The sequence below is a fragment of the Scomber scombrus genome, chromosome 1, assembly GCF_963691925.1.
Source record: "Scomber scombrus chromosome 1, fScoSco1.1, whole genome shotgun sequence".
Classification (NCBI taxonomy): domain Eukaryota; kingdom Metazoa; phylum Chordata; class Actinopteri; order Scombriformes; family Scombridae; genus Scomber; species Scomber scombrus.
In genome coordinates, this window is record NC_084970.1 from 34134034 (window position 1) to 34154033 (window position 20000).

A 20000-nucleotide genomic window follows, 5' to 3' on the forward strand; every position below is an offset into this window, starting at 1 on the left:
AGATATTCCACATAACCCATAATAAAATAAATGTACCATAGCTCATAATGCAAGAAAATAAATAAAATCTTAAATGATAAAACATAATGTCTACACTAAAAGACAGCTTCCTTCCTTCCTTCCTTCCTTCCTTCCTTCCTTCCTTCCTTCCTTACTGCACCTCTGCACTGCGCTTGAGTCACTTTAACCATGAAGGTTGAGCTGGTTGTTTATTGACTAGTCGTGTAATAGAAGTTGGGACAAAGGAAAGCTTTAAATAGATGCTTTTACATCTGCTGGTTCTATAGCGACTATCTGAAGGTAATCATTTGTGTATTCTTGTATAAGATGTGTGACGGCTCCTTCAGAGTCTAGAGTACTCCTCATGACACTTACATTAAATTCCATGTGTAATATCAGTGGACTGCTCCCTATAACAACATCTGATGCTTGCTTTGGCTCAACTGTTCGCTGCAGCCTTGCAAAAAAAAAAAATCCCCCTCTAGAATAAGATAAGACCAAACTGCAGATAAGATAAGGTTTCTTGAAACTAGAATATAAATAAGACTATAACTAAACAAAATCACACTGTAAAATCTAGAAATTCAATGCAAAATGGCGCCTAACAGCGTCTTTTAAATATATACAGTCTGCATCATTAACCAATTATACAATATATTAGCAGTGTTATTTTTGTCTTTCATGCTGTTAAAATTGGTCTAAATACTGACATACACTACTTTTGCAACTGCTTTAATTTAACCCAAATTTTAGGGTCGATCTCTTACTCTCTACTGTAACTTTTTATACTCTGTTTTTATCTCGTCTTTATTTGTATTTTAGCTTCATTTTATTTCCAATTTAACACATTAAGCATATTTAAATGTCTCTTTTATTTTGCCATGTGTTACTTTTTTATATCCTGTTTTGATGCATTTTATGTTTTAAGCACTTTAAATTTTGGTAAGAAAATAAAAAGGAGAAGATATTACGACTTTCTTTAATTAACTGTGTATTAAACCTCCCGGGTCAAATTGACCCCATCTCTTTTGACTGTTCCTTCTTTCTTTCCTTCCTTCCTCCCTCCCTCCTCACTCCTTCCTTCCTTCCTTCCTCCTTTCCTTCCTCCCTCCCTCCTTACTCATTTCCTTCCTTCCCTTCCTTCCTTCTTTCCGTCCCTCCCTCCTTCCTTACTCCCTTCCTTCTTCCTCCCTCCCTTCCTTACTCCTTTATTTCCTTCCTTCCTTCCTTACCTCCTTTCCTTCCTTCCTTCCATCCTTACTCCTTTCTTTCTTTCCTTCTTTCCTTCCTTCCTTCCTTCCTTCCTTTTTTCCTCCCTCCTTACTCCTTTCCTTCCTTCCTTCCTTCCTTCCTTACTCCTTCCTTCCTTCCTTCCTTCCTTCCTTCCTTCCTTCCTCCCTCCCTCCTTACTCCTTTCCTTCCTTCCTTCCCCCCTCTCTCCTTACTCCTTTCTTTCCTTCCTTCCTTCCTTACTCCTTTCTTTCCTTCCTTCATTCCTTACTCCTTTCCTTCCTTCCTTCCTTCCTTCTTTCCTTCCTCTTACCTTACTCCTTTCTTTCTTTCCTTCCCTCCTTCCTTCCCTTCCTTGACCAGAGGACAACAGGAGGGTTAATAAATAAAATCAGACGCTGTTTGTGATTTGACTTCCTGCTCCATCTCCAGCTCACCTGGCCTCTCCAGTCTGCGTCTCCATCTGGTTGACCCAGCTCTTGTAGATGTCCACCGGGTCGGTCTTGATGTTTAGCGTTTTGTCATCCATGATCTCCTTGACTACCGGCGCCAGGATCTGCCTCAGCGCGTTCTGGCCCCGCGCACCTCTGTGGAAACTCACCACCATCTTGATGACGGTGGGGTTTCCCGTAATGATCTCCTTCATTTGATCAACTTTAGACCTGCGGACAAATGTTGTAACGCCACATTTTAGTATGTATTCACCAACCGAGCGCTCTTTTATTGACTTGGCTTCAGTGTCTGATTCTTACTTGATCTCCTCCTGCAGGGCAGTTTTGAAGAGCTTGAGCAGCAGGTACTCCTCTCTCTGGTTAGAGGCGTAGTTATACAGCGTGAAGATTACAGAATCCATGAACTTTGTGGATTTATTCTGGGGCATCTGGAAGATCAGCTTAGCGAGATACGTGGGATTGGTCTGAAAACAGAAGCAGGAAATGAAGTTAGAGAGGTATCAGTGATTGCGTTAGCTGCTGCAGCCGTTATCTTTCTGTATCTTTCTATCTATAAGTTAAATGCTTTGTAGTAAAGTGAGAGATAATTAAAAAACAAGAGATAAAGCAATCAAAGAACAGTGTAACTCATCTTCATTCAAGGGCCACATACAGTCCAATATGATCTCATGTGGGCCAGACCATTAAAAAGAAGGAAAGAAGGAAGGAAGGAAGGAAGGAAGGAAGGAAGGAAGGAAGGAAGGAAGGAAGGAAGGAAGGAAGGAAGGAAGGAAGGAAGGACAGATGGAAGGAAGTAAGAGAAGACAAGAATGAAGGAAGAAAGGAAGGAAAAGAAGACAGGAAGGAAAGATGGCAAGAAGGAGGGAAGGAAGGAGGAAGGACAGATGGAAGGAAGGACAGATGGAAGGAAGGAAGGAAAGAAGGACAGATGGAAGGAAGTAAGAGAAGACAAGAATGAAGGAAGAAAGGAAGGAAAAGAAGACAGGAAGGAAAGATGGCAAGAAGGAGGGAAGGACGGGAGGAAGGAAGGTAAAGAAGACAGGAAGGAAGGAAGGAAGGAAGGTAAAGAAGACAGAAAGGAAGGAAGGAAGGAAGGTAAAGAAGACAGGAAGGAAATAAGGTAGAAGGACAGACGGAAGAAAGGAAAAGAGGAAGAAGGAAAGTGGGCCGGACCGGACCCCTCGGCGGGCCGATTCTGGCCCACGGGCCTCATGTTTTCCCCCCCCTGGTGTAAAGCTACCTGTAGGAGATAGAAGAGATACTGGTAAGCTTCCAGTTTGACTCTCTTCTCCTTGCTGAGCGCCTTCAGGCCTCCTCTCTGCTTGTTCATCATCATCATGTCGGACAGCTGGCTCTTGTTCTTCTTGGTCAGCTTCTTGCTGTGGGACACGACTTCCTGCAGCGTGATCTTGTTCTTCACCAGCAGGCCGATCTTGATGTCCATCAGGTTCAGGTCGTTCTCCAGCTGCTGATTGGAGCGGATGTTGGTGACCACTTCCTCGCGCAGTCGCATCAGCTCCAACTCCTCCTGGAAGTCCTGGTCGCTGTGGTCCAGCAGGTGGACGAATTTCCTCACCACGGCCATCGGAGGATCTGCTGCATTGACTGTGGGAAGATATTTTGGGATATTGAGAAAGTCAGACAACCGGTAAAGGCCCATTTTATGCTCAACGTTAAATACGGATCTGGATACGGACGGAGCCTTCTGTCCGTGCTGTACGTTTCATAAAGCTTATGGATACGAGCCAAACGGAGCAGTACCACCAGAAACCATGGGGGGGCAGTGTTGCTGTCACTACTTGATACGTAGCTCTAGTGAGACACGAAGAAGAAATAACAATGGCGGAACTTTTTGAGGAAAGGTTTTTGTCTTTTATGCAAGAGATACATTATCAATATCTCCTCCACAGTCGCCATGTTTGTTTTGAGTTTGTTGTTGTCATAAACTCTGTGACTCTGTGCTGCCCCCTGGTGGATGTTTTGGTTTACATCCATGCCAACGTAAAGGACGCATGGAAGTATGTGAGCAGTGACGGTAACATCGTTTGAAAAGGACGTAGACATTTTCGTACGTACGTTGAGCATAAATGGGCCTTAAAACTGTTATAACAGAAAAAAACGAATACATCAGAGTGTTTGATTCCTACTTACTCAGCGTCTTGTAGTCGTCTCTGGCCTTATTGGCTCTAATGAAAGCCTGAATCTTCACCACTTCATTGATCTGCAGTATAAAACAGGAAGGAATCACTAGGTGGATCAATAGTCCAAATTATAGACAGGAATCACAGGAATCCACATTGAGTCAGTGTGGAAATGACTTCACACATCACTAAGAGCGCTAAATGAGCCATCTGTCTCTCTACAACCCGCCCCCCCCCCCCCCAAAGGGACCTGAAGTAAATGTCAGCGGATGTGTCAGGGGAAATTATGTGACATGATTTAAAGCACTCATTAGTCAACAGGATATTTGTTTTGTGATAGAAAAACGACAAAAGGCCCAAAAACACTCAATTTGTGGCAGATTGCCGTAATACTCACGTGATCATTGAAGTACTTTAGACGATCCTTATATTTCTTACGAGCTTGGTGCATCCGAACCATTGCTTGGATCTGAGAGAAAAGAGAAAAATAAGTCCTTGAGTCTAAACTGTATATACAACAAACACTACTGATTACGTTCAGGTTATTGACATAACATTATCATTTTACCTTGACAGCGTCTTCACTGTGGTCTTTCAGATACTGGTTTACGGTTTTTGAACTGCTTCCTCTGTTGGTATCCCTTCCAGTGAGCCTGAAACACATTAATATTTAGTGTTATAATAAATCCTGATAGACTGTAACCAGAGAAAAAGGTGCAGGACTTTATATGTATATACGGGTCAGTGACAAATAAGGGTTGGCAAGATGAGCAATTCAAAAATATGTTAAAATATTTGTTTTAAAAGCAGCATCAGGTTTATTTAAATGCACATTTTGTATTTTTGTTGGTTTTATGTCATTTGAAATGACATTTGCACCATTTTTTAACCAAAAGTAAGACTGAATGCTCCTGAAAATGTCAAATGGTGTAACCACAAAAGAATGATACATATTACATATTTTATCACTACAGTGTATTTAAGTGGACTTATACTAATAATGACTTCAAATGTTTCCTGATCTCCATGGTTACCAGATGGAATGTAATATTTAGAACAGTTGTATTCCATTACCTTTATTTAATATAAAAGTTATAATGTAAGATCATGCCAAACTAGTTGATATGGTGTTTCTATTTGACAATTTACTGTTTTTAAGCAAGTTGAATTATTTGGTACAAAGTTTTTATGGTTACACCACTTAGACATTTTTTACCATAATCCTCTAATATATTCTTTCAACATGGATTAACCTTCGTGTCGTCCTCCCGGGTCAAATTGACCCCATCTGTTTTGACTGTTCCTTCTTTCCTTCCGTCTGTCCTTCCTCCCTCCCTCCTTCTCTCTTTCTTTCCTTCCTCTCTCTTTCCTCCTTTCCTTCTTTCCTTCCTCTATCCCCTTTCTTCCTTCCTACTGTCCTTCCTTCCTTCCTCCTCCTTCCCTCCTTCTCTCTCTCTTTCTTCCCCCCTACCTTCCTCCTTCCTTCTTTCCTCTGTCCTTTTTTCCTTCCTTTTTTCCTTTTTATGGTTACACCACTTAGACATTTTTGCCATAATCCTCTAATATATTCTCTCAAAATGGATTAAAAGCAGAAATTTGATGCTGGTTCCACAAAAAAAGAATGTGTGCATTTATTCATATGTTTATTTTCATATTTTAACTCCTTTAATTTGACTAAACCTCATTGACCTTTATATAAACTGAGGATGATGTTTATATGCATGTTTATCTCACCTGTATACATGTAACAGCTGGTTTTTGGGATTCCAGGAAGCTCATCCGCTGCTTTAGGCATTCCTCACCAGGTAGCCACGGCAACGAGCTTGCAGCTTGGTAATTAGAGTCTCATTGCCAGCCACAGCTGCTCCCGATTGTAAGCTGTGGTTACCCCAGATACCACCGACTGATAGAGGAGAATAAAAACAACCAGTTTAATGCCTTGTTAAACAGTTACGACCCAGCAGCCCCACACAGAGAGGCACAGTAACACACCTGGATGTCCTCCTTGTTGAGCTGGGTGCTGTTGGACATGAAGCCCTCCGGCTCCACCCAGGTGCCCTCTTTGGTCTGCAGGTTGTAGTAGTAGTTGTGTCCGCCCTTCACCAGTGTTTCACCCAGTCGCTGCCGTTATCACCTGGACAGAGGGCATCAAAATGTAAAGAAGAAGGAAAGAAGGTGCAACTTTATTAAGTAACAAGATAATATAAGATAAGATATTTCCTTTATTATTTCCCACGGTGGGGAAATTTACATTATTGCAGCAGTAGGTGGTTAGCAAAAATAGAAAGAGCATCAATAAAAAGAATAAAGAATAATAATAATAAGGGCAAAAAACAATAAAAATGGTAGTAGTAAAAACATACTATAAAAAAAGATTAATATTGGTGTCTCTTTAACTAGTTAAAGGCCTTTTGTGGATTGTTATTTAGGCTGATTTTAAGTATTTTTTAAGTGTTTTCATCTGTGAATTACAAGTGAAAAAGCAGGGTTGGTGCAGATTGAAATTTGGATAGTAAATTATAAACATCCTCAGTATGATTATCTGCACCTTTAAAAACACTGGAAACACAGAAAAAGAATGCATCACTCCTCCAAAATTGAACATTTCTCTCTCTCTTTATGGCATAAATAAAGCTTATTCATCCCAGATTTTTCAGCTCACCGTCTTTCTTTTTGTCCTCTTTGATCTTGGCCAGGTCTGCCTGGTAGGTCTGCCCACATTCAGAGGTGACACCGTACAGTCCTGCTCCGGGGGTACGCAGAGCGGCGAGGGTCTGAGCTGCGTCACCGCTATCCACCGCCTCGTTGATGGCCTGGATGGACTGCGAGACTGCAGATATACAAAAAAAACCCCACACAAACATCAACCTTCAGTCGTCTTTGTGTCATCCTAACATATGAGGAACACTGGCAGAGGTGTGATTTTAACAACATACACTGTAAAGCTTCCTGTGTGTCCTGGTTAGCCTTCAGAACAGCATCCTGGATCTCATCCAACCACAGCACAGCAGACGGGTCCCGGGTCTCCTGGAAGGACACAGGGAAATATGTTCAGAAACTAACAGTGCACAGCAAGCACAAAACACACACACACACACACACACACACACACACTATAATTAATCATGGCTGCATCTAAAAATGGAAAATATGTGACTCTGCACGTCCGTCTGCTTTCTCTTCCAAACGCTGCTGCTTCGTGCCAATTTTTTAAAACTTATAAATATTTCACTCTAAATGTTGCTGCATGGTGATTAAAAGCCAGGTAAGAATAAATATAGTAAGAAAAACAACTGTTATGTGTTCTTACATATTAAGATTAATTATGTAATTGTACTAATCCTCATGCCGTGTTACTTTTCTGTGTGAAAAGTTAATGTAATTTTGGTTGTTGAGCCTGTGGGTGTTTTTACGTTTTTACCTTCACTAACGTCATAATGTTCAGTTTTTGTTGACATTGTTGGCCAGATAATCAGCATCTAGCAGCACACAGCAGGTTGAAATGATTGGTTCGTTAGCAGCATTTTTTTGTACTTGAAATACACCAATCTTTATGACTAATTAGGGCCCTATTGAATCTGCAGGAGTTTTTCTTAATAAACATAAGTGTCCCAAAATGGCTCTAGGGCGCCCCCTATGGAAATAAAAAAATATTGAGCCCCTCGCTCCAGATTGACATAGACTAACAAAATTCAGTATGCATATGTAACATGTAAATACGCACAAAAAAGTCTCTTGGACCCATACCGTAACTCCAACAGGAAGTCGGCCATTTTTATTCAAATTTTCTATTGTGGCGCTGTTTGTCGCACACATTTCCACACCACACATTTTGACAATCTCCTCCTACAGATTTAATCCGACTGACTTCATATTCACTCTGTGTCATCTTATGATCTTGTAGATGCGTTGCGGTGAAATCAGCAACAGGAAGTTTCACAAACTCTCCCTGATAAAATCAAACAGTTTTTTAAACACACTCTTACGATGTATGATATCTACAGTAGAGAGGTTTTTTTCTGGTTTCATGTTAAAATAATATAAGTATAACAGACTTTACAAGAGATAGAATGATAAAGTCCTGGATTTATTGTCTGAGCTACAAAGGACACTTGATACCTGAGTAAATATTTATATTCTAGCACATTAACATAAATATTATAGTATATTACTGTATTGATTTAATCGATTTCATTGGTCTTATGTGTGTTTTTTTGGGGTTATTTTTGAATGCATTAAATATAAATAAATAATCTATGATGCAATGCAGCTGAGCCCAAAAAAAAAAGGTTTCCCTAAGAGACCAATAAAGTAGATCTTATCTTATCAGAACATTTTATTACACTGTCAGCTTGTTAAACGATTGCCGGTAAGTGTCTCCATCTCATCCTCCTACAGATAATCTTACAGTGACACATCATTAACCTTTAATATACATGTGTGGACTGTTTTGTTGATGAAGTGTTGTAAGTTTCATTTCATTATATTGACTATTTCTCCATCCTGGCTTATTTACCGACACTATAATTAGTGATTTCCAACTACGTGTCCCCGAATGACCTGTACGGCTCTTCCAGAGAATAGGCGTGAGCATCAAAGGCTAATCTAGTTGTGGGTTAAATGTGTCTATTGTATGATCATGCCCCCACCCAGTATTCAAATCACCACATCTTTTGTAGTTGCGATGCGGTCGGGTCTAATTTTCTGCTGCTGCGGGTGTGGTTTCTCTTCCTCTCTCTCTCTCTCTCTCTCTCTGTTTGTGTGTGTGATGAATGTCTACCTTTGTGATTGAGCTTCTTTTTGTTCTCTGATTATTGGGAGGGGCTGTTGCGTCACATTTTAAGCATTTTAACCACTCTGTAGCTGCTGGAAATAGATGACCACACACTGCCACAATAACTATATTATTCATAGCAACAGGAAAATACACCGTAATATAACACAAACCGACCTGAAAATGCAACATAAGTCTTAATTAGATGCTTTTAATAGTGTTTTAGTGGGGATTTTTCCTTTTAGTCACTCAAATCCATTTGCTCACCAACCAATAAAAAAACCTCTGTAATGAAATCATGTTTTATTTTGACCTGTAGTGATATGAAACTGCAGGCAGATGGTGCAATCTACCCCTAAATAGGTTTATACTTGTTGCTGCTGCTGCTTTCTAGAGCAGTAAAGCAGGCAATTCATTTAGTTTCAAGCCTCCCTCCCCCTTGTGTCCCGCCCCCTTCTTGTTGTACCGGAGCTCAAATGAGAAGAGGAGGTGTGTGTGTGTGTGTGTATGCATGTGTGTGTGAAAGGGGTGGGCGAGGAAAGACTGATACCCGATCTTGTAGATTTCTTATGCAAGGAGGAGGAGGAGGAGGTGTGTGTGTGTGTGTGTGTGTGGTGTGTTGTGTATATACTGGTAACATCTGCAGCAGCATGTGCCAGGAGTCTACTGAGGAGCTCCATCTTTATAGTAAACAAAGCCGTACCTGGGCGAGCGCTGATTAGTGTTTTGTATGTTTGCACACTCGGCGCTGTAATTGCTATTTGCAGGACGATGAGTCACGGCAGCTGGGCGGGAGGTGCTAGACTGGGTGTGGTGCCAGAGCAGCAAGAGTAAAAGAGGTAAAAGGAAGGCAGGCAGGCAGGCAGGCAAGGACGGGGGGGGGGGGGGGGGGGGGGGCGGGGGGGGGGGGGGGACGGGACTGGTGGAGAAGAAGTTAGGCGTAGCTGGCTCGTAGTAACAACACATCATGGAGAAAAAGAGAGGAAGTTAAAGTTTTATATAATTCATCTTTCTGAACTTTTCGTCAGTGCAACACCTCCTTTTTTTAAAATTTGAAACCATGAGCTCATTCATATATCTTTAGGACATGGGGAACTTGCATATGACACACACACACGACTTGCCTGAGATGTACAGAGCGAGCTATAAAATCAAGTGATAACCATCCGATGAAGCACAGTAGACTATATTCAGCTTATTAGTCAGCAGAGTCTGGGCAGAACTTCCTGCTGTTTATCTAGGCACAGCCCTCAGCCCACAGTCAAAGCCAAACTTCTGCCTGACTGTCTTTCTGACTAACTGTTCTAATACTGCAGAGTTAATGAGGCGACACCAACAAGCCGGTCACACAAATTGAACAACGGCGGGAGCAAAAAAACATGCAAAAAAAGAAAAAAACTCCCGCTCCTTGACCTTAAATCACCTGGATACACACCTCTCTCTCTCTCTCTCTCTCTCTCTCTCTCTCTCTCTCTCCTCTCTCTCTCTCTCTCTCTCTCTCTCTCTCTCTCTCTCTCTCTCTCTCTCTCTCTCTCTCTCTCTCTCTCTCTCCCTCCCTCCCTCCCTCCCTCCCTCCCTCCCTCCCTCCCTCCCTCCCTCCCTCCCTCCCTCCCTCCCTCCCTCCCTCCCTCCCTCCCTCCCTCCCTCCCTCCCTCCCTCCCTCCCTCCCTCCCTCCTCCTCTCTCTCTCTCTCTCTCTCTCTCTCTCTCTCTCTCTCTCTCTCTCTCTCTCTCTCTCTCTCTCTCTCTCTCTCTCTCTCTCTCTCTCTCTCTCTCTCTCTCTCTCTCCTCTCTCACCTGGAAGTCTAATCTGTTAGAGGGGAAGACGACCTCATCATCAACCTCTTTTAAATCGAAGAGGAAGTCGCTCTAAGTACTTCCTCTAGCTTTAGCTGATCACCTCTAAACAGTCACATTCACCAAATTAGCAACCAAGAGGTTGGTGTGTGTGTGTGTGTGTTGTGTGTGTGTGTGCCCATGCCCCTGGGTTTAGTCCATCTAATGTGGTGGTCAGCTTTCTGCCCTTTTATGGAAGCAAACGACTGAGGCCCGGCTTGTTATTTCCTACGCCTGTGAAATCGGCAGGAAAATAGTTGGCTTTTTTTTCTCCTCCTCCTTCCTTTTTTTTTTTTAATTTTGTTTTTTTCTAGGTCCCATTCTGAACGCAAGACTACTTCCCACATGATGTATTGAAGGGGTTTTTAGATGTAACTGATGGCTGTTGACATTTCAAACAGTGTGGGCAGAGGCTAAATACTTAGTCTAACCCTGATAAGGCACTTCCTTTATCTGTATTTACACAGGCTTAATGCAAGCTCAGTACAAAAATGGATACAGTGAGAATTATTCTCTTTTAATCCTTTGTTATTTTAAAGAAAATCCACTTTTTGTTGTTTTTCCAGCAACAGGTGCGCAGCTTCCCCACAGCTTTTTGCTCCTGTGGTCTGACTTCACCTTCAGCTCTCGGTCAGCCTTTCTCTTCCACGACAGGAAGACACCTAAATATGGTGCTTCACTGATGACATCCTATGCAAATGTACAGCGCAGACATACGCGTACAAGAAGCACATTCATCGGCTTGCCTCACTCAAGTTATGATAACATAGGCAAATGAGTCAGAGAGAGAGAGAGAGAGAGCCGGGGAGCTTATGAGCAGCTTTCGAGAAAGACTAGCCTGTTGTAATTGTGTCATCCTCTGGATTCAAGGGATGGATGATGGATGGATGACTTTAGGGAGTGTTCATTAAAATAGGAAAGATAGGTTAAGCCTGTGAAAGCTTAAAGGGGCTCTATTATGCTCATTTCCTTCTCTATATTTTTATTCTGGGCCTCCACTTGAGTAGATTTACATGATTCACAGTTAAAAAAAACTCCTTATTAATCTTATACTGGCTCTTTATACAGTCCCTCAGTTCAGCCTCTGTCTCTAAACAGGCAGTTTTTGCTCCAGTCTCTTTAAAGTCCCCCCCCTCCCCGACTACTACTGGTTGGCTTTCTTGAAGCTGCTGAGGGTTGCAAACACATCAGAGTCGATGCAAACCCAACATTTCCTGCTTCATTGCTTCAAATTAAAAGCTTTTAAATGCCTAAATGATGGGAGACTTTTATTCTAAAGAATTGAATCCATCGGCACGACAACAAATGGAGATATGCAGGCAGGACTAGTACAATCTGTCTGATGAAGAGCTGCAGACGACCAGCACACCTCCATCAGGTAAACTTTCTTATTTTAACTTTAACAGCTTTGCTGTGTAATGGAAAAACACCCACAGCATGCTAACTCCACTTGAGTCATTACTCAGCGTGACTACTCCCCAAAACAATGGAAAAAACACCTAAATGTGAGCGGAGCTGCTCCACAGACGACCATATAAAGAAATCTGTCATGTGCAGACGTCAGCTCGGGCTGAAAATAGAAAAAAACGCAGTGTGATGCTTCAACTTATCCTATTATTTAACACTTTGGAAAGATTTAATATGAACATCCAACATTGTAACTTTACTCATATGTGACTGATAATAAAGAGAAGCATAATAGATCCCCTTTAACACAGAGACAGACTGAGAGAGGAAACACAGACATGCATGTCCCACGCAGATGACTGGAATTGAGTGGGGGAAGAAGAAAAGAAGAAAAGAAAAAAGAAGATCACACCATGACATCAACAGTCTGGTGGAGTCATGTGGAGCTCAAAGGCCTGAGTCACATGGAGCCATCTGCAGCCCTAAATGTGTCTACGGTCGCCTTCAGCTATGACTATACACATTCATAATAATGCATCTATGCAGGGCTGGGGTATTACAAGATAAAGTGCTGCATTATATTTAAAAGTTTTAGGTTTCACGGTATAAATGCACCTAATAGAGAGCAGCCAAAGCAGATGAGTAATGTTGAAATTTTGCATAAAACTGTGAAGAGTGCGGAGAGGACGAGGACTGAATTGGTGAATCTGTTAACCATTATTTGCCCCTCAATAACAGCTGCTAACACCCTTTAATGCTCCTTCTTAACCAGAGTGTGTCAGAGCAGCTAAAAAAAGCCTGCAACCTTACTTCCTGTTGGCGCACTAACATGACAACAACAATACTCTCACTACTCACTTTATTAGGTTCACCTGTGCAATCTACTGTACAGTAATGCAATGAAATGAGTTTTTTTCTGTTTTTTTTCCCCTTAATTTTTTCTATTTTATCCTTAAGGATTTCTTTAAAATTATTTGTCAATGTTTTTATTCATTTGTAATTTTACTGCATTTACATTGTAAACTTATTGGCTTATAAATAAAGATTATAATTGTTATTTTCCAATACAACAAGCTCTTAAGGTTTCTACTTTTAACAGGCTTTTACTTTTCAAATTTTTTTTAACATTGTCAGAAAGGTGATAATTCTACTTTTATTATTATTATTATTATTATTATTATTATTATTATTATTATTATTAGGGCCCGACTGATACTGAATTTTTGGGGCTGATGCCGATAGCGATATTAGGGATAATTCCAAAAACATGTGTTTGTATGCATCTACAGGACAAATACATAAATACAAATTTTTTTCGTAATGATCCTTTAAATATGGTTTTCAAAGGCTTGTGACAAAGTAATGGAGGTCGTGATATTTCATAGTTTAACAAACTTTAACTAACAAAACTGAATTAAAAAAAGCTCATCAAAAACAAACAAACATGCATATACTACACTTAAATTTAAAAAAGGGTTACATTTACATAAATTGCTTCCTATATTGGTTAAAAAATAAAAAATATAGACACATATCATGCAACATACTCACCGATACCGATATATCCGTCATAAGGTCAATATCGGTCAGGCTTGAATTATTATTATTATTATCATTATTATTATAATTATTATTATCATTATTAGTAGTAGTGGTAGTATTATCGTTATCGTTATTATTATTATTATTATTATTATTATTATCATTATTAGTAGTAGTAGTGGTAGTATTATAGTTATTATTATTATTATATTATTATTATTATCATTATTAGCAGTAGTAGTGGTAGTATTATCGTTATTATTATTATTATTATTATTAATCATTATTATTATTATTATTATCATTATCATTATTATTATTATTATCATTATTATTATTATTATTATTATTATTATTATTATTATTATTATTATTACTAGTATTGTTATACTTATTTTAATCACCATTATTATTATTTTTGACATGTTGGTGGAGAACTGGAGTACACTGTGTACTGAAAGGTGTTTCTAATATTTTGTCCACTCTATTTACATATAAAAGGGGAGAGGGTGAGGTATTAGCCGTTAACTGTGCTCACAATTCATTCATTTACGTGCCAAGATGAATTAATGTTGAGTTTTCATTAACACAAATAAAACGATCATATATCAAGTCGTCTCATTGAGCCGTGACAGCTTTCACCTGTACGAGCCGCGGTCATGAGTCATGATGTAACTGTCGCCTGAACCCTGTTTGCATAAAGCGACTCATATTTACATAACGCACACCTGAATGGTACATCGAAATAGAAAAAAAGCACAAAGAGAAGACAAAGAGAGACCAGGATACGCACACAGCAGCAGCCTGGTTGGACTGAACCTGAACATCTATCATCTGAATCTCTCTTTCTACTTACGTGAGCTTTCTCTCTGCGGGCCTCCAGCAGTTTATCGTGGTAGTGCTGAGCCACAGACGGGTCCACATCTGTGAGCTTGGCTGAAGGGTTCTGCAGCATGGCCAGCGTCTTCATGGGGTCGCCTTCATCCAGAGCCTCGTTGATCAGTCCGATGGCGGCGATACCTGAAAAAACACACGCGAGCAGATGCATAGATTGAGCTAATTAACACTACGATACAATATGAAAGCACAGGGAAGAGAAAAAGACTATTTCAATATCAGATCAACAATTTAACTTAAAACAGGAAAAAGTTCCTTTTAAATATGTCGCTGTGTTCTTAGATTAATTTACTTTTAGCCAATTTGACGGTCAGAGAACAAACCACATACTATATTATACTATACTGTACTATACTGTACTATACTATACTGTTGAGTCCAGGGAAATTCCTCCCATCGGGCGGCCTATTTCAATTTCTTGGATTTCCAACAGATGGTTTAATGTGCTATTGATGAAGTAATAACACAACCTCAAATACATAATAACATACTCATTTGGGTTACGGTAGCCGAGTCTCAAAATCATCAAATTGGCTGTTCGCGACGCCAATATGTAAGACAATTCGTTGATAACTTAACTTTACTAACTTTAAAAGTAAGAGACCGAGAACAGAAGTAGTCGAACAGCCGACTGGGATCTTTATTGGAGATGCGGTGGACACGGCATACGACAACGAAGACTATCGAAAACAGCTCACGCCTCAGCCCCCTCTCCAGGCTAAATATACTACTGGGTTGGCACACAGGCGTCCTTTGGCATTTTGTGTGTGCCAGGTCAAGCCGACATGGCGTGTCCAGCTAGGATCTGGTTTCCTGGAAGCCTAACAACTTTCTCGTCTCCTTTTAGGGATATGGATATGGCAAAAGCTCCCTACACAGGCTTGTTGCGACATCCCAAACTGGTACAACTATGGACCTTTCGTCTCACTTGTTGTTGTTACACAATCTGCCACTACATATGTTGCTGTGTTCTTAGATTCATTTACTTTTGGCCAATTTGACGGTTATAGAACAAACCACATACTATATTATACTATACGATACAATACGATACCAGACGATGCTAGAATAATATACTATACTGTACTATACTATACTTCTACATACTATCTGTACTAGAATACTATACTATACTATACTATACTGTACTATACTATACTGTACTATACTGTACTATACTATACTGTACTATACTATACTGTACTATACTGTACTATACTATACTGTACTGTACTGTACTGTACTATACTGTACTGTACTATACTGTACTATACTATACTGTACTGTACTATACTGTACTATACTGTACTGTACTATACTATACTGTACTGTACTATACTATACTGTACTATACTATACTGTACTATACTGTACTGTACTGTACTGTACTGTACTGTACTATACTGTACTGTACTATACTATACTGTACTATACTGTACTGTACTATACTGTACTGTACTATACTGTACTGTACTGTACTATACTGTACTGTACTATACTATACTATACTATACTGTACTATACTATACTGTACTATACTGTACTGTACTATACTGTACTATACTGTACTGTACTATACTGTACTGTACTATACTGTACTGTACTGTACTATACTGTACTGTACTGTACTATACTATACTCCCTGTACTAGAATACTATACTATACTCCCTGTACTAGAATACTGTACTGTACTATACTATACTATACTGTACTATACTGTACTATACTATCTCTTCCAGAATACTTAACCATACTATACCTTTGAACTGTTCATAGAGACATTGTTTACCATCCTGAGCTGTTTTTATGGTTAAAACCTGACATCACACTAACACTAACTAATAGTTTAATATGAGCTTAACAGGCTGTGCTTCACAATATTTATTAGTTTTCACATTTTGCCTCATAAAATCTTAAAAAATGTAGGAAAAATAAAACAATATACATAATATATAGTTGATCGGTTCATCAGAAAGACCAAAGTTGGCAGGTTGACTTGTGCTCCAGACAGCACATGAAGCATTCCCGCCCCGTATTATTTGGAATATTTGTGAGTGAGCTTTTTGCAGCACACGTCAGCTTTTCCACAGCTGTCCTCTAACATTCGGTGATTCACATTTTTTCTCCATTAAGTACAATAAAATATTTTGTCTGCAGGCAACAAAGGCTTATTGTTTTTTTACTCTTTGACTATTTCATATGATCAGCAAAGAGACGCAGGATGCAGGCAATAAGAAACTATATCTGTCATCTATTTCAACTAATCAGTATAATTAGTGTGTCCTGTATGTGTTACTTTTTTATTTATTAAATGGATTTGTCTGTTTCTTACGTTCATGCTCCTCCTGCACGGCCATGTTGACCTGGTCGATACAGGCCTGGATGTCGTTCCAGGTCAGATAAGCGCAGCCGTCCTCCCTCGCTGCTGCCTTCAGACGCATCAGCTCGTCCATATACCTGAGTAACACACACACACACACACACAAGTTCAGAGCCACATCTTAACCCATTCATAAAAAAACTCAACGTTGACATTAACTCGTGTTGCGTGAGCTCACCTCTGCGCGTACTCGTCCTCCACGTTGCTGAGTCCGGTGACGGAGCTCGACAGTTGTTTCCAGAGGGCGCCTCGGTCTCCCACTTCCAACGCCTGATTCATCAACACCACCGATGACAGCATCTCCACGGCAACGAGCAGCTCCGGGTGGGACAGCGAGCCCTGCGGGGGACACAGGCCTCAAATTTTAGCTCGTATGTCAAAACTGCCAAGTGAAGATTTACCGGAAGGCTGAGGCGGGTAAACATCAAGAGAGGAAAACGGTAACAAGTTTGATGGCGTTTTGATTTGTAGCTTCACTGTCGAACTCAAAACATGGTGACGTTAAAACCTCAGGAGCAATGAAAGAGCATCTGAAGCCACTGGTGTGTAGTTAGTGAGGCTGTGAGTTATGTGGGAAGAAGTATCAAGCATCAATTATCATGAAATAGTAAAAAAAAAAAAAACACAGTAATGTCTTCAAATGACTTGTTTTACTCAGACTAACAATCCAAAATGTAACAAATATTGTGTTCAAAGCTGCAAAATCTTACATTTTCGAGATATTTATGCTCAATAAATGACAATTAATTGATTTCTGCCAATAAACTAGTCAATGAATGACTCCAGCTTTCCATAAATGTGACGTAAACTACATGAAAGTGCAGTAAAAATAGACATTATTAAGTCATTTTTTCATTTTCACACAATTCTTATTAGTTTAATATATAAAATAAATAGTTTTTATCAGTACAGAGAGCCAGACTGCTGCACGACACACCAAGTAAAGTAACTATGGTGAGTAGATAATGAGAACATTTTCATTTTCAGGTCAACTGATCCTGTAATTTACCCTCAGAAACCACACGATCAGGTGTTTGTTTCCATTTATAATGATGCTGTGACGCTCAGGGGTTTGATACGTGTGGTTATGTGTGTGTGTGTGTGTGTGTGTGTGTGTGTGTGTGTGTGTGTGTCGTACCTCTGCACTTTGCTGCTGCAGACTGGAGAGCTCTCTCTGGTACAGGTCTGCAGCAGCGGGGTAAACTTCAGGCAGCTGAGCGTCTGGGTTCATTAACTCCTGGACCGTGTTCGCAGGGACGGCCGCCCTGATCGCAGCGTTGATGCTATCCACCGCCTTCAACACTACACACACACACACACACACACACACACACACACACACACACAATACATCAGGCGATATCAGCTTATTGCATATTGATCAGCGGATGATTGAAAGCGAGAAAGCGGGGTGTTACTCTATTCTCTATACTCTATATTTATTTTACGGTTGTTTTATGCTTTCTATTATAATCAGTTTTTCCAATTTAACACTTTTAATCATATTTAAATGTCTTTTTAATTCTGCCATGTGTTGCTTTTATATTCTGTTTTTTTTTTAATGCATTTTATGTTTTATGTAAAGAACTTTGAATTGCCTTGTTTGTTGAAATGTGCCTAACCAATAAATCTGTAGGAAGATATATTGTATGTCTGAGTTTTGGATGCTGAACCACGTTTAAGATGATGTGATAACAAAGTGTCTGAATCTGATCTGAGTGAAGGAAAGGAGGTAAGGAAACGCTAAAGAATCAGTATAGAATCCATAGTTTGTCCATCAGAGAACAATGAGTTTATATTTGGGCAGTGAAGCTCTATAACTACATTTGGGTTGTATTTGGATTTTTAATAAACTACTTTAACCTTTGTGTCGTCCTCCCGGGTCAGATTGACCCCGTCTGTTTTGACTGTTCCTTCTTTCCTTCTGTACTTCCTCCCTCCCTCCTTCTTTCCTTCCCTCCTTCCTTCCTTTCCTTCCTCCCTCCTTCTCTTTCTTTCCTTCCTCTCTCTTTCCTCCCTTCCTTCTTTCCTCCCTTCCTTCTGTCCTCACTCCTTCTTTCTCTTTCTTTCCTCCCCCTACCTTCCTCCCTTCCTCTGTCCTTCTTTCCGTCCTTCCTCTTTTCCTTTCTCCCTCCCTCCTACCTTTCCTTCCTTCCTTCTTTCCTCCGTCCTTCCTTCCTCCCCCCTTCCTTCTTTCCTCCGTCCTTCCTTCATTCCTCCCTTCCTTGCTCCCTCCTTCCTTCCTTCCCCCCTTCCTTCCTCCCTCCTTTCCTTCCTTCTTCCTCCATTCCTTTCCCCTTTCCTTCCTTCTTCCTCCCTTCCATCCTTCCTTCCTTCCTTCTTCCTCCATTCCTTCCTTGACTCGAGGACAACAGGAGGGTTAATGTCTAGTTTACTTAATCAGAACTATGTAAAGATCATGGTTTGGGTTAAAATTATCACTGGAGACACGTTGTCAAACTCCTTAAAGATATGCAACCTTTGCTGTCATGGCAACAGTGAAAACCACGATTAATTGACATGAGCAAGATTAAGTCGATTCTAAATTTCTAAATGTCGGTTTCCATTATTTTTCGATTAATTGCCCTATTAGGAATTAATCTTACGATGGCCAGAATGAACAGGAGGACTTATTTCAACTTCATAGAGTCATCTTCTTTAATAATATAAGTTAATTAAATAGTTTAATAATGAGAATGAATGGAGCTGCAGGTACGGGGGGGGGGGGGGGGGGGGGGGTGAAGATGATTATGAGACAGATTTTGGTTGCATGTATGGCTCATATGATGTATATATATATATATATATATATATATATATATATATATGTAGGTTTATGTTCGTACTCTTCAGGAAGCTTGCTGCGATCTGATTGGACACATCCACACCGGTCTGCAACTCGTCCTTGGTCAGAGCTTCTCCTGGAGACGACTAACGAGGAAGAGAGGAAATATCAGGATGAGATCACAATGATGAGACAGAGACCTTTTTTCCACATTTCCTTCCACATGCATCTCGTCTTTCCTGTCCCTTTTCATGCTCCTACCTGCTCTTTAGCCTCTCGATCGGCCTGCATCTGTTTGAGGTACCAGGCTTTGTTCTGTGGCTGCAGGTTCTGGATGCCCATTGCCTTCAGCGCCTCGTATAACTTCTCCTCGTTGCCGCCCAGCAGAGCCTGCTCAGCTGCACTCAAGGCGTTGCTCACTGTTTTGGTTGGGAGGGAAAAGGATTAGCATTTCCATGGAAACCACTCGAGCGTAGTGTTAAAGATATAGTAAATAGACGTCTAAGGAGTTTTTCTTTTCCTTTTTTAAACTAACCGTTGACTTTGTTGACATTTC

General features: G+C 40.4%; 1 protein-coding gene across 1 annotated transcript in view; it reads right to left on the reverse strand.

The window, feature by feature from the left end:
• iqgap1 (IQ motif containing GTPase activating protein 1) overlaps positions 1 to 20000 on the reverse strand; it is a 74192-nt gene that overhangs the window by 11711 nt on the left and 42481 nt on the right. Inside the window, 21 exon segments of the mRNA XM_062416644.1 lie at positions 1668 to 1892; positions 1983 to 2146; positions 2923 to 3287; positions 3834 to 3903; positions 4221 to 4292; positions 4392 to 4427; positions 4429 to 4476; positions 5558 to 5613; positions 5616 to 5675; positions 5678 to 5726; positions 5816 to 5928; positions 5931 to 5957; positions 6486 to 6653; positions 6760 to 6850; positions 14238 to 14401; positions 16612 to 16736; positions 16838 to 16998; positions 17798 to 17961; positions 19506 to 19590; positions 19706 to 19863; positions 19980 to 20000. The exon segment at positions 19980 to 20000 is cut by the window's right edge and continues 67 nt beyond it. Coding sequence (XP_062272628.1) covers positions 1668 to 1892; positions 1983 to 2146; positions 2923 to 3287; positions 3834 to 3903; positions 4221 to 4292; positions 4392 to 4427; positions 4429 to 4476; positions 5558 to 5613; positions 5616 to 5675; positions 5678 to 5726; positions 5816 to 5928; positions 5931 to 5957; positions 6486 to 6653; positions 6760 to 6850; positions 14238 to 14401; positions 16612 to 16736; positions 16838 to 16998; positions 17798 to 17961; positions 19506 to 19590; positions 19706 to 19863; positions 19980 to 20000 — 2422 coding nt within the window.